At 45.6% G+C, this 15,369-nt stretch overlaps 1 protein-coding gene across 1 annotated transcript in view; it reads left to right on the top strand.

Annotated features, from left to right (window-relative positions):
• Positions 1 to 4,655: 4,655 nt before the first annotated feature.
• The window catches only part of Lemd1 (LEM domain containing 1), a 38,758-nt gene continuing 28,044 nt past the window's right edge, over positions 4,656 to 15,369 (top strand). The window contains exons 1-2 of the mRNA XM_038348586.1: positions 4,656 to 4,737; positions 5,387 to 5,509. Coding sequence (XP_038204514.1) covers positions 4,656 to 4,737; positions 5,387 to 5,509 — 205 coding nt within the window. The remainder of the gene's footprint in view (positions 4,738 to 5,386; positions 5,510 to 15,369) is intronic.

Raw genomic sequence — 15,369 nt, 5'->3', positions numbered from 1 at the left:
ACAAGAACCCCGCAGTTGGGCCCCACATGGTCTGGCTGGTTTTCCTTCTCACTCAGGCTCCTTGTGACAAAGCAGAGTTTCTGGAAGTCTCGGGCTGAAGGACACTTTGAGGGCTTTCCTGTTGACACTTACCTTCTTTTCTTTTAATGATCTGTATTCTTCTTCTCCTAACAGAGATGCCGAGCTCTTCAATGGTACTCTTAAATTTCATTTATTTATTTATTTAGTTTGTCTCCTTTCCCCTTCCTTGACTTAAGCCAAGCATCGTGCCGGCTCTGCTACCAGAGATGATCGATACTTGTTGAGAGGAATTCGTCAGTTCTGGCTTTCAAAGGTGATGACAGTGGGCTTTGCTCGTTGAAACCCAAGCTCCCCCAGCCTCCACGGAGGAGTGATGGATCCAGCTTGGAATACCTGAGGGCTTGGCTGCTGTAACCCTGGCTGAGGCTCTGCGGCAGGTGGCTTCGGGGACAGAGCCGAGATGGTGAATGACTCAACCTGAGACTGACAGCTGCTGGTCTCTGCCTCGGCTGATTTTCCCCTTTGCAAACGGTTATTGGCCATTGAAACTGCTAATCTACTAGCTGCTCCCCTACGTAAATTACATTTACATTTAAATTGTGTATTCTTCCCAAGGAGGAGGTTAGTAAATAAGCGGCAGATTAGGCTTGAGGAGAGGAAATTGTGCCCCATATCAAATCTGAGACTGAAGTGACATCTGGCTTTTACTATTTCCATTATTTTGGTTTAATAACAGCATGTGGCATTAAGGGAAGAGAAAATTGGATCTACATTTTAATAAAAGGAGGAAACGCAGGATTTAGATACCTTATCATATTGAATACCTAGTCGATTGGCAATTAAACCCGCCTCAAAAATGGGATAAAATGTCGTCACAGCTTTGGAGAGAATGAAAATAAAACAAGCCAGTGCCCAGAGCCACACGGCTAAGACTGACGGAGGGCCGGGCACATTGGCACCCACTGTTTCAGGACTTCACCGGGCACGGGGATTCTCAGACAGAGCAGTGCTGACAATGGCACCATGCATATGCATGAGGGGAGCTTCCACAGGATGGTCTGTCTGAAGACAAGCACACAAAACAGGGAGCTCACGCCAGAGATGGTGTTTGGAGTCAGCTGAGTTTAACCCTACCGGTTTCCAATTCCTGGGGTCTGACCACGAAAATGTCTCACAAACGTCTGGCTCCTTCCAACGGTCTCGCTGTTGAAAATGGAAGCGATTCCACCTGCTGCCTGATTTTTGTTGAAAGCAATTCTGGGCCGTGTAAACAAAATGCTTCCGCATCTTAATAAGTCAAGCCTATCATTTATTTGCTTTCATTGAAACAAATGTGTCAATTTTCCAAGTCTTTGTCTGGTGAAGTCAGTGTTTGGATGTTGATAAATGATCACATCCTGTGTTTGGAAGCTGGGGCTCTATTCAGAACATTGGAATCACAGTCTGGGAGCACGCAGACAGCCTTCCTAGCCATCCATCCTAAGATGCTCCACTCTTTCCCAGGGCCTGGAAATGGCTGAAGTTATAAGACTACAATTGAAGGGTAAAGGGGGTGGATCCTCCAGGCGGAAACTCTGAAGCCAGGGCTCAGAAATAATTAAAATAATGGAAGCCCATAGGATTTACTGGGTGCCAAGTACTTCGTGTGTTTTAATTCACGAAGGCCTCATGCCGGTCTCATGGGGGAAGGTTCCAGCTGTCATTGCCACTGCAGATAAAGGGGGAACTCAGTCATCTGCAGATGGTGAGGGATGGAGCTGGGGTTCGAGTCTAGACAGGCCAGTTCCTCTGTTTTCTTTAAACCCTTTCAGATGGCTCCCTTTTCCCTGGAGTTTAAGGAGCACACTGTGTTTTCTCAGTTACATTTTGTCTCGCATAATTGTTTTGAAAACCACAGCAGTTTTGCTTGAAAGACTCCAGCTACTAGTATGATGGCTCTTTCCCTAAAATAAAGCAACAATAAGATCTACGTTTTGCAATGTAATGATATGTCTCAGCTGCCTTGCAGGGATCCAGAGAATGGAATGAGACATGAACGTGTTTTTAAGAGGTCTAAACCATGAGAACATACCCTCCATCCCCAGTCTTTTCTTTATTCTATTTTAAAAAAAATATCTATTGCATATGTATGTGTGATACGTTTGGACAGTCGCATGCCACAGTGTGGGTATGGTGTGGAGGTTGGAAGATGGGCAATTTCCAGGTGTCCTAGGAATGGAAGTCAAACCATAAGGCTTAGTGGCATGTATCTTTACCTGTTGAGCCTTCTTGCTAGCCCCGATTCTTCTTTTCTTTTAAAATTTTATTTATGTATTATTTTTATGTATGAGTGTTCTGTCGGCATGTACACCTGCATGCCTCAAGGGGGCAGCAAATCTCTTTATAGACGGTTGTGAGCCACCATGTGATTGCTGGGAATTGTACTCAGGACCTCTGGGAGAGCGAAGCTCTTAACTGCTGCACCATCTCACCAGCCCCCCCACCCCCCGTTTTGTGTTTGTTTTTTCAAGTCAGGGTTTCTCTGTGTAGCCCTGGCTCTTTTGGAACTCACTCTGTAGACTAGGTTGACCTCGAAGTCACAGAGGTCCGCCTGCCTCTGCCTCCCGAGTACTGGGATTAAAGGCATGCACAACCACACCTGGGTCTTATAAAAATCCTTCATGTGGACCGACATCTCTTCCACTTTCCAGTTTCCCTGTGAGTCTCTTGATGGTGGCCCGGATGCTGGCATTTGTTTGACTTCTCGTTTCTCCTCCACGTTTCTTGGCACCATTTAGTCATGCGCAGCTCCTTCCTCCCTGTGCACCATAGTGACTTGTAGCCTCTTCAGATCTTCCGCCATGGCACTCCACCTCTGAAGCTAGCCAATGCCTCCCTCTGTTTGAACTCAGCTTAAGTCCGTCATCTAATATCCCCATCAGTGCTGCTGGGCCGGAGGGAGGTCGCTGATGTCACACTGTCAGTATTGTGATTACCCTCATATCTAACAGCCAAGGAAGGGACAGTTGTTCCTGGCAACCCTTGGGTGAGACTCACACAGCTTAGGTAACCGACTCACTGCCTGACTGCATAGACTTCCCACAACCATGTGAAGGGGTGAGTGAATTCATCATCCAGTTGGGTTGCATTTGCAAGTTTGTCTTCCATATGTGTGTCCCCTCTAGGCAATTGTTTAATGTCACTTGAAATTGATGAGAGCTCTTTGCAAGGTTATTTTTGGGAAGCCAGGGAAACAACAGACAGCTGTTCTCCGGAACAAATGTCGCCGGATCACTTAAGTGTGCCTCCAGTACCAAATAAATAAATAAATAATAGAAATAAATAAATAAAAATCTGAGCTGCTGAGCCACAGTGCCCTTTTCCTTTCTAGCGTTAGACTGATTTCTGGACACAGCTTCCCAAATGCAACGAGAAGGCAGAAACTAATGTTAACCAAGCCTGTGTTTGCAAAAAGAAGCATAGTTTGAATCACAAAATTACCCAAGCAAGCGTCCCTGAGCACTCTGTCATGGGTCACAATTCCTTGGCTTTTTCTAGCTTGTTTATGATGGGCTTCCTAATTGGACATTGATTGAGCACCAATAAAGGCAAAGCCGTTTCTTAAAGTGGGACGCTGTCTTTCCGTGCTGAATGCTGAGATTGCTTTCCCTGAAATATTAAAATCCTTGAGACCTGTGAGAAACGAGCCAATATACGAGTCCCGCATGGCAAAGCCTGAGAGAAGGCTCCTCAGATGAGTGACTCCACCCTCTCCACTTCACTCAGTGGGTGATAGGGTCCATTTGGGGAGTGGGAATCAAGAGGTAAAGGGGATATAACTAACTGACTTGAGGCTGGACAGGTTTAGACAGATCAAGACTTCACAAACCTGTTCAACTCAATCTGCATGGAGAATTAAGTGTTGGGTTTTTCCAAATGCCAGTTCATCAGCCACAGTGTTTTCTAGTGGCTCATTAAAACCGAAAACGCCGTTAGGCTGACAATGTAACGGCCCTTGCCTATGGCCCCACATGGTGGAGGGAGAGAATCGATTACATAAGTTGTCCTCTGACCTCCGTCCGTGCACTGTGGTACCCACGCATCTGCACAGGCGCATTTGCACTCGTGCACAAAATGCATGTAAGTAAAAAATTTGGATCCTTTAAAAACTGCATCTCATTGTGTTCAGTGTTAAACTGCAGGAGGGAAAGCCAACCGTTGCCAGCTTGCAGTCCCTGACTGCTCTGAGCTCCCGGTAGTCTCAGGAAGAGAAGGGCACTGATAAATAACCTTCCCACTCACTGAGAACAAATCTCTCGCGTCTTAGTCTTATTTAATTCATGGCTTATCTTCCGGGGCGGGGTGCTGGAGTCCTGAGCAGAGTCCCAGGATGAAAATATTTTGCTCATTTTACCCAGGTAAGTTTTCTTACATTAGTTGAGGAAGCACATTAGAAGTCACTGATCCCTAAGAACCTCAGGTAGAGGAGAAACCTCAAGTTTTGCCTGAAGGCTACCAGTTCCAGCAGGACTCTCAGGCAGAGAGCGGCAGTGGCAAGGCTAGCACCTGCGCTGTGGTACTTACTGGTAACCTTGTCTTAATGAATGTACTATGCTCGCAGGAGTCCTGTCAGAGAGGAGGCCAGCTCTAGCAGTATGGTGGATGTGCAGTGTCTGAATGACTGTGAGCTGCACAAGCAGCTGGAGAAGCTTGGATTTGCAGCGGGCCCCATACTGCGTACGTTACAGTTCATGTGGGGGGGGGGCATTCATTTGATGCTTACAGCGGGCCCCATACTGCGTACGTTACAGTTCATGTGGGGGGGGGCATTCATTTGATGCTTACAAACTACATCCGAAGTCTAAATCAGAAAAGTCGTAGAAGAAGAAGGAACATATGCAGTAAAAGGCACTAAAAATACAAAGAGGAAAACAGGAAGCCATATGGAGGGGAGCTGGAACAGACAGCCCCAGGTCCTTACAGACTGGGGAAATACAAGGCCGGGGAGAGGAATTTTTGTTTGTTTTGTTTTGTTTCAACAGGGAAAATCCAGTTATTGTATTAGTCACCTTAGGTTTTCGGATGGAGCCTGTATTTTCATTATCTCTATTCTCGTGGACAACCATGTCCCGCTTGTTCTCAGATGTCTCCAGTACCTGGTTACTGATAATCTGTATCAGCGTAAGATGTATCTGTATAAGATGTATCCAGTACCTGCCGGTATAATGGGAATAGTGCTTTGAGTGGCCCTGGGGTCCACCTCATTGTCGAAAGCCATAATTAGCCAATAATGTCAGGTCCTAGAGGAAAGGCCTGGGTTAGAAAGTAACTTTTGAACCCTGTGTATACAACACGGAACAGTTCAATTCTCCATGTTGTTTCTCAGCTTCCACCAGAAAAACGTACGAGAAAAAGTTAGTGCAATTGTTGGTCTCGCCTCCCTGTGAACAACCTGCCATGAAGAGACCCAAAAAACCACACGGATCTGACCACAGCGATGGCAGCGAAGGTACCATGGTTGAGCTGCCAGATGGCAGCTTCCCATTTATTAATACCCTGTCCAGCATGGCTGATCCACTGTCAGCGCCGTGTGTGCTGACCTGTGAAATAGCTGTGTGGCCTCCTTCTGCACAGAGCTTACGGAACAAGCCCTCAGGCTGCAGAATCCAAGCAGCAATGTCTCTTTCACACAGAAGACGTAGCTGGATAAGACGCTGCGGGAAGGACTGGACAGTGTGCACATCCTTTAGCTAACTAGAGTGGGCTTATACATATGGATTCCTTAAAATTAGCTCATATATGTATAATGTCAGGGTTCCAGCCTCTTGTGAGGTCCTAAGATCTACTTTGTCTTAAACGGGCACATTTCACTATGATTTTCTTTGGATTAGGTGATTTCATGCCCAGAAAGAAGGAGGAATCTTCTTGTACATCTCTGAACTTTGTCACGTACTGACTGCTGGCAGTAGTTTCGGAGAGAGTGAGTGGGTGGGAAGCTGTGGTCCCTGGAATCCCTTGCCTTGTCTTCCAGTGGCCTCGGTCCCAGCAGCGTGCTGTGCAAAGCAGTGTAAATCAGACGCCCACTGTAGTTCCTGTCCCTAGGGCTCTCAAAGGATGGTCTTGGGGGTCCCCACTGTATATCCCACAAACATTTCCTAAGAGTCCCCTATGAACCCAGGGAAACAGCACCTAATGTGGCCCACCCATGACTTCTGGCCTGGATGGCCAAGCCCTTTAATCCTCACAACACTTAGCCGAAGTCAAAAAGCTGGAGTGATGTGGTGGTTTGAAAGAAAACAGCCCCCAGTGGGAGTGGCACTCTTAGGGGTGTGACCTTGTTTGAGGAAGTGTGTCTCTGGGAGTGGGGTTTTAGGTCTCCTATGTTCAAGCTATGCCCAGTGACACAGTTCACTTCCTGTTGCCTGAGGATAGACATAGAATTCTCAGCTCCTTCTCCAGCACCAGGTCCGCCTGCATGCCCCCTGTTCTACCATGATGATAAGAAACTGAGCTTTTGAACTGTAAGCTAGTCCCAGTTAAATGGTTTCCCTGGTATGCCATGGTCATAGTGTCTCTTACAGCATCAGAGCACTGACTAAGACAAGAGACTAACCTCCAACCACATCGCTGAGGAGTGTCCCTAGGAGACGAGCATATTCTGGGGTGTGACATGACAGCCAGACCACTGAGCTTCACCACCACTCTCTGTCTAGCCTCACACAGCAGGAATTCAATGTATGTTTGAGGGTTAAGAAGGCAGAACTGGCTGTGCTGGAGGTATAGCTCAATGGAGGGCACTTGCCTAGCATGCACAAGGCCCTGAGGACCACCCAGGCTCACAAACATGTGTACATGCACACACACGCATGCACACACACACGTATGTGCACACACACTCATAGATAGTGATGTAACTGAGACTTGAACTCAGGACTGCCTCTTAAAACTGTGCTTTCTGCTTCAGCCTATACTGTATGAACATGCTGCATTTTGGAGCATGTGTGATCTATACAAAAAGACAATTCCCCATGCTTATTCACAGTTCAATGAAACAGGGCGAGTGCTCTCTGAGGAAAAAAAAAAACCAATCTTGATATTGGACAGAAATGGAGATTTCTCCAATGGTCACAACCAGTTCATTTGGAAAGGTAACAGGATTTAAGGATAGGCCTCACTGGCCAGTAGGTGGGTCAGTGTACAAGAAATCATGGGACAAGTAGCTATCTCAGGCTGGAGTCTTGTCTGTTTCCTACCCTTGGAAGGAGTGTAGGGAGCTAGTCCATCCAACCGAAGCTGCCCATGAAGTTAAAGCAAAGAGCTAAGCTGTGGCCAGCTCAAGCTAGTTTGAACCAAGGGTCCCCTTCCCTCTGCCCGTGCAGCTCCCAGGACACAGCATCCATAGACATGTGTTTCTCCTGAAATGAGCTTGACTTTGTTCAGCTGGGTCCACCAAATGTCAACTTCCAGGTCAGAGGTGGATACTCTTGGTTGTCATGAAGCTCTGGCTTTATCACCCACCAGTGCTTGCTTCAATCACAAAACCGTCCTCCGTGGGAGGCCTGAGACTGTTTATTTAAGGTCACTTTTTTTGTTGTTTTTCGAGACAGGGTTTCTACTAGCTCTTTTTTTTTTTTTGTTTTGTTTTGTTTTTTTTTTTTTTTTTGTTTTTCGAGACAGGGTTTCTCTGTGGCTTTGGAGCCTGTCCTGGAACTAGCTCTTGTAGACCAGGCTGGTCTCGAACTCACAGAGATCCGCCTGCCTCTGCCTCCCGAGTGCTGGGATTAAAGGCGTGCGCCACCACCGCCCGGCTCTCTACTAGCTCTTGTAGACCAGGCTGGCCGCAAACTCACAGAGATCCACCTGCCTCTGCCTTCCGAGTGCTGGGATTAAAGGCGTGTGCCTCCACCGCCTGGCTTAAGGTCACTTGTGTCCCCAGAAGCCTTCTAGCGCTGTTGGTATGGAGGGTTTAACCCGAGTTTTCCCGGGATTATCCTGTCTCAGCCTGGACCCAGAAGGTCGCAAAAGCACCAGCAGGGGTGAGACTGGGGAGGAGAGCAATGACAGGGAGCTCGTTAGGTCACCCAAACAACCAGTGATTAAATTGAGCTCGTTTTCATTCATTGTTGGAACAATGGGTGGGCTTAGCTTTAATTGTCCAACTTCTTTTGTTTTCTGAGGGGGCATGTGGGAGATAGGTTTTTATTTTTTTTTTTTTTTCCTCATGGTTTATTTTTTTTTTATATTTAAAAATTTCCATCTCCTTCCCTCCTCCTCCCCCCTCCCTCCCCTCCTTCTCCCCTTTCTCTCCCCTCCTTCTCCCCCTTCCCTCCCCTCCCCTCCACCCATACCTCCCCTCCCTCCCTCTCAAGGCCAAGGAGCCATCAGGGTTCCCCACTCTATGCTAAGACCAAGGTCCTCCCAACTCCCCCCAGGTCCAGGAAGGTGATCGACCAAGCTGAGAAGGCTCCCACAGAGCCCGTCCATGAAGAACAATCAGAGCCCAGAGCCATTGTCCTTTGCTTCTCAGTCAGCCCCCGCTGTTGGCCACACTCAGAGAGACGGGTTTGGTCGCATGATCCATCAGTCCCATTTCAACTGGAGTTGGTGATCTCCCATTAGTTCTGTCCCACCGTCTCCATGAGTGAACGCACCCCTCTCGTTCCTGACTTTCTCCCTCATGTTCTCGCTCCTTCTGCTCCTCATCGGGACCTTGGGAGCTCAGTCCAGTGCTCCAATGTGGGGCTCAGTCACCTTCCCCATCTGTCGCCAGCTGGAGGTTCCCTCACGGTCCTGACTTTCTTTCTCATGTTCTCTCTCCTTCTGCTCCTCATCAGGACCTTGGGAGCTCAGTCCGGTGCTCCAAGGTGGGGCTCTGTCATTTTCTTCATCTATCGTCAGGTGGAGGTTCTATGGTGATATGCAAGAAATTCATCAGTATGGCTATAGGAACTGGCCTTTTCAGGCTCCCTCTCCTCAGCTGCCCAAGGAACTAACTGGGGGCGTCTCCCTGGAAACCTGGGAACCCCTCTAGGGTCAAGTCTCTTGACAACCCTCAGGTAGCTCCTTAAATTCAGATATATGCTTCCCTGCTCCCATATCCACCCTTCCTATATCCCAAGCACCCCATTCCTCCGAGCTTCCCCCGCTCTCCCCTTCACACTTTTCTCTCCCCATCTTCCCTTGGCCCAGTCTTGCCCAACCCTCAAGTTCCCAATTTTGCCTGGCGATCGTGTCTACTTCCAATATCCAGGAGGATTACTATATCTTTTTTGGGAGTTCACCTTCTTATTATCTTCTCAAGGATCCCAAACTTATAGGCTCGATGTCCTTTAATCATGGCTAGAAACCGAATATGAGTGAGTACATCCCGTGTTCATCTTTATGGGTCTGGGTTACCTCACTCAGAATAGTGTTTTCTATTTCCATCCATTTGCCTGCAAAATTCAAGATGTCATTGTTTTTTACCGCTGAGTAGTATTCTAGCATGTATATATTCCACAGTTTCTTCATCCATTCTTCCACTGAAGGGCATCTAGGCTGTCTCCAGGATCTGGCTATTACAAATAATGCTGCTATGAACATAGATGAGCATATGCTTTTGTTGTATGATTGGGCATCTCTTGGGTAGATTCCCAATAGTGGAATTGCTGGGTCCTGGGGTAGGTTGATCCCGAATTTCCTGAGAAACCGCCACACTGCTTTCCAAAGTGGTTGCACAAGTTTGCATTCCCACCAGCAATGGATGAGTGTGCCCCTTACCCCACAACCTCTCCAGCAAAGGTTATTATTGGTTTTATTTATTGGATTTTAGCCAATCTGACAGGTGTAAGATGATATCTCAAAGTTGTTTTGATTTGCATTTCCCTGATAGCTAGGGAGGTTGAGCATGACCTTAAGTGTCTTTTGGCCATTCGAACTTCTTCTGTTGAGAATTCTCTGTTCAGTTCATCGCCCCATTTTTTAATTGGGTTAATTGGCATTTTACCGTCTAGTCTCTTGAGTTCCTTATATATTTTAGAGATCAGACCTTTGTCAGTTGCAGGGTTGGTGAAGATCTTTTCCCAGTCAGTAGGCTGCCTTTGTGTCTTAGTGACAATGTCCTTTGCTTTACAGAAGCTGCTCAACTTCAGGAGGTCCCATTTATTCAATGTTGCCCTTAAAGTCTGTGCAGCTGGGGTTATGCATAGGAAACGGTTCCCTGTGCCCATTTGTTGTAGAGTACTTCCCACTTTCTCCTCTATCAATCTCAATGTGTTCAAATTAATATTGAGGTCTTTAATCCATTTGGACTTGAGTTTTGTGCATGGTGATAGATATGGATCTACTTTCATTCTTCTACAGGTTGACATCCAGTTACGCCAGCACCATTTGTTGAAGATGCCCTCTTTTTTCCATTGTGTACTTTTGGCTCCTTTATCAAAAATCAGGTGTTCATAGGTTTGTGGTTTAAGATCCGGGTCTTCTATACGATTCCATTGGTCAACTTCTCTGTTCTTATGCCAATACCAAGCCGTTTTCAATACTGTAGCTCTGTAATAGAGTTTGAAGTCAGGGATGGTAATGCCTCCAGAAGTACCTTTATTGTATAAGATTTTTTTGGCTATCCTGGGTTTCTTGTTTTTCCATATAAAGTTGATTATTGTCCTCTCAATCTCTGTGAAGAATTTTAATGGGACCTTGATTGGGATTGCATTGAATCTATAGATTGCTTTTGGTAGAATTGCCATTTTTACTATGTTGATCCTCCCAATCCACGAGCAGGGGAGATCCTTCCATTTTCTGGTATCCTCTTCAATTTCTTTCTTCAAAGACTTAAAGTTCTTGTCAAATAAATCCTTCACTTCCTTGGTTAGCGATACTCCCAGATATCTTATGCTATTTGTGGCTATTGTGAAAGGTGATACTTCTCTGATTTCCCTCTCTGCTTCCTTATCCTTTGTGTATAGGAGGGCGACTGATTTTTTGGAGTTGATCTTGTATCCTGCCACGTTACTGAAGGAGTTTATCAGCTGTAGGAGTTCTTTGGTGGAGTTTTTGGGGTCGCTTATGTATACTATCATATCATCTGCAAATAATGAAAGTTTAACTTCTTCCTTTCCAAATTGAATCCCCTTGATTCCCTTATGTTGTCTTATTGCTATTGCTAGAACTTCAAGCACTATATTGAAGAGATAAGGAGAGAGTGGACAGCCTTGTCGTGTTCCTGAATTTAGTGGGATAGCCTTGAGTTTCTCTCCGTTTAATTTGATGTTAGCTGTCGGCTTGCTGTAAATAGCTTTTATTATATTTAGGAATGACCCTTGTATCCCTAATCTCTCCAAGACCTTTATCATAAAAGGGTGCTGAATTTTGTCAAATGCTTTTTCAGCATCTAATGAGATGACCATATGGTTTTTTTCCTTCAGTTTGTTTATATGATGGATTACATTAATAGATTTTCGTATGTTGAACCAGCCCTGCATCTCTGGGATGAAGCCTACTTGATCGTAATGGATAATTTTTCTAATGTGTTCTTGGATTCGGTTTGCCAGTATTTTATTGAGAATTTTTGCGTCCATGTTCATGAGTGAGATTGGCCTGTAATTCTCTTTCTTGGTTGAGTCTTTGTGTGGTTTAGGTATCAGGGTAACTGTAGCTTCATAGAAGGAATTTGGCAGTGACTCTTGTGTTTCTATATTATGAAATACCTTAAGGAGTATAGGTATTAGGTCTTCTTGGAAGTTCTGGTAGAATTCCGCATTGAAACCATCTGGTCCTGGGCTCTTTTTGGTAGGGAGGTTTCTGATAACAGTTTCTAATTCTTCGCGACTAACAGGACGATTTAGAGCATTTACCTGGTCCTGGTTTAACTTTGGTATATGGTATTTATCTAAAAAACTGTCCATTTCTTTTACATTTTCCAATTTTGTGGCATACAGGCTTTTGTAGTAAGATCTAATGATTTTCTGAATTTCCTCTGTGTCTGTGGTTATGTCCCCCTTTTCATTTCTGATCTTGTTAATTTGCGTGTTCTCCCTCTGCCGTTTGATTAGTTTGGCTAAGGGTTTGTCAATCTTGTTGATTTTCTCCAAGAACCAGCTTCTTGTTTCATTGATTCTTTGGATTGTTTTCTGTGTTTCTATTTTGTTGATTTCTGCCCTCAGTTTGATTATTTCCAGTCTTCTACTTCTCCTAGGTGAGTCTGCTTCTTTTTTTTCCAGAGCTTTCAGGTGTGCTGTTAAGTCACCAATGAGTGCTTTCTCCGTTTTCTTTAAGTGGGCACTTAGTGCTATGAACTTTCCTCTTAGCACTGCTTTCATTGTGTCCCATAGGTTTGAGTATGTTGTATCTTTGTTTTCATTAAATTCAAGAAAGACTTTAATTTCTTTCTTTATTTCTTCCTTGACCCAGGTGTGGGTCAGTAGTTGACTGTTCAGTTTCCATGAGTTTGTGGGCCTTCTGGGGGTAGCATTGTTGTTGAATTCTAATTTTAATCCATGGTGATCCGATAAGACACAGGTGGTTACTAATATTTTTTTGTAACTGTGGAAGTTTGCTTTGTTACCAAGTATATGGTCAATTTTCGAAAAGGTTCCATGAGCCGCAGAGAAGAAGGTATATTCTTTCCTATTTGGGTGGAATGTTCTATAGATGTCTGTTAAGTCCATTTGGTTCATTACCTCCATTAAGTCTTTCAATTCTCTGTTAGGTTTCTGTCTGATTGACCTGTCCATTGGTGAGAGAGGAGTGTTGAAGTCTCCAACTATTAGTGTGTGTGGTTTGATGGCTGCCTTGAGTTCTAGAAGTGTTTCTTTTACATAAGTGGGAGCTTTTATATTAGGGGCATAGATATTCAGGATTGAGACTTCATTCTGAAGGATTTTTCCTGTTATGAGTATAAAGTGTCCCTTTCCATCTCTTCTGATTGATTTTAGTTTGAAGTCAACTTTGTTGGAAATTAGTATGGCCACACCCGCTTGTTTCTTAGGGCCATTTGCTTGATAAACCTTTTCCCAACCCTTTACTCTGAGTAGGTGCCTGTCTTTGTGGTTGAGGTGTGTTTCTTGTAAACAGCAAAATGTTGGATTCTGTTTTCGTATCCAGTCTCTTAGCCTGTGCCTTTTTATAGGTGAATTGAGTCCATTGATATTAAGTGATATTAATGACCAGTGGTTGTTAACTTCAGTCATTTTTAGTAGTAGAGTTTGTGTGTTTCCCTTCTTCTAGTTGTGCTGGTGAAGGGTCGCTAGATGCCTGAGTTATTGTCGGCGTTGCTGGACTCCTTGGTTTGTGATTTTCCTTCTATTACTTTCTGCAAGGCTGGATTTGTGGCTGCGTATTGTTTAAATCTGTTTTTGTCCTGGAATATCTTGTTTTCTCCATCAATGGTGAATGCAAGCTTTGCTGGGTATAATAGTCTAGGCTTGCATCCATGTTCCCTAAGTGTCTGTAGCACATCTATCCAAGCTCTTCTGGCTTTCATGGTTTCCATTGAGAAATCAGGTGTAATTCTGATAGGTTTCCCTTTATATGTTACTTGACCTTTTTCCTTTGCAGCTCTTAATATCTGTTCTTTATTCTGTATGTTTTGTGTTTTGATTATTATATGGCGTGGGGATGCTTTCTTTTGATCCAGTCTATTTGGTGTTCTGTAGGCTTCTTGTACCTTCATAGGAACATCCTTCTTTAGGTTGGGGAAGTTTTCTTCTATAATTTTGTTGAATATGTTTTCTGGGCCTTTGAGTTGTAATTCTTCTCCTTCTTCTACCCCAATTATTCTTAGGTTTGGTCTTTTCATGGTGTCCCAGATTTCCTGAATGTTTTGTGTTAAGAATTTGTTAGTTTTGTTTAGTTCTTTAATCTGTGAGTTTATTTCCTCTATAGTATCTTCAGAGTCCGAGATTCTTTCTTCCATCTCTTGTATTCAGTTGGAAATACTTGTCTCTGAAGTTTCTGTTCGTTTACTCAGAGTTTCCATTTCCAGTCGTCCCTCAGATTGTGTTTTCTTCAATACCTCCATTTCATTTATCAGGTCTTGTACTGTTTCCCTTACCTGTTTGATTGCTTTTTCTTGTTTTTCTTGTTTTTCTTGGGTATCTTTGAGAGATTTATTTATTTCGTCTACCTTTTTGTTTGTCATCTCCATTTCTTTATGGCAGTTTTTTACCTCCTGTTTAAGGTCCTCTATTATTTTTATAAAGTACTGTTTAATGTCGGTTTCTTCTATATCTTCTGGGGTAGGGTGTTCAATTCTTGTTGTTTCGGGATGTCTGGCTTGTGGTGATGTCATGTTGCCTTTCATGTTGTTGGAGGAGCTCCTGCATTGGCGCCTGCCCATCTCTTCCTTCAAAAGGAGCGCGGAGGTGTTTGGTGTCCCCAAAGAATGATGGATCCTCCTGCAGACTGTGAGGTCCCCTTGCAGGCCAAGCAGCTCTCAGACAAAGGCCTACCTTGCTCCGGGCAGTCAAATGAAGGAGGGGACCTCCCACCGGCCTGGGTGCACTCAATTCCAGGTCCCCAGAGCCCAAACAGGCTAAGCTGTGGGATTTTGTGGCCCCAAAGACGGGAGGATGAGGCAGGGGGAGGGGGGGAGGATTCTGGGTGCAAGCTGGGAAGGGACAGGGAGAGAGAGGCGGTATCCGGGGAGAATAACCCCTGCAGGAAGAGCAGGAAGTGTGTTGGTGGCAGGGGGAGTTGTGGAGAGTCGGTGGTCCCTCTCCGGGCAGCTGCCGCGGTTCGGGCACTCACTCCTCACTCACCCCAAAGAACGATGGATCCTCCTGCAGACTTTCAGGTCCCCTTGCATGCCAAGCAGCTCTCAGACAAAGGCCTACCTTGCTCCGGGCAGTCAAATGAAGGAGGGGACCTCCCACCACCGGCCTGGGTGCACTCAATTCCAGGTCCCCAGAGCCCAAACAGGCTGAGCTGTGGGATTTTGTGGCCCCAAAGACGGGAGGATGAGGCAGGGGGAGGGGGGGAGGATTCTGGGTGCAAGCTGGGAAGGGACAGGAAGAGAGAGGCAGTATCCGGAGAGAATAACCCCTGCAGGAAGAGCAGGAAGTGTGCTGGTGGCAGGGGGAGTTGTGGAGAGTCGGTGGTCCCTCTCCGGGCAGCTGCCGCGGTTCGGGCACTCACTCCTCACTCACCCCAAAGAATGATGGATCCTTCTGCAGACTGTGAGGTCCCCTTGCAGGCCAAGCAGCTCTCAGACAAAGGCCTACCTTGCTCCGGGCAGTCAAATGAAGGAGGGGACCTCCCACCGGCCTGGGTGCACTCAATTCCAGGTCCCCAGAGCCCAAACAGGCTGAGCTGTGGGATTTTGTGGCCCCAAAGACGGGAGGATGAGGCAGGGGCGGGAGATAGGTTTTTAGTAGGTAGCCCAAGGTCTAG

This window comes from Arvicola amphibius, chromosome 12 (genome assembly GCF_903992535.2).
Source record: "Arvicola amphibius chromosome 12, mArvAmp1.2, whole genome shotgun sequence".
NCBI classification, from domain to species: Eukaryota; Metazoa; Chordata; class Mammalia; order Rodentia; family Cricetidae; genus Arvicola; species Arvicola amphibius.
The sequence above is the reverse complement of the archived record's forward strand: the minus strand, read 5'-3'. Positions and strand labels throughout refer to the sequence as shown.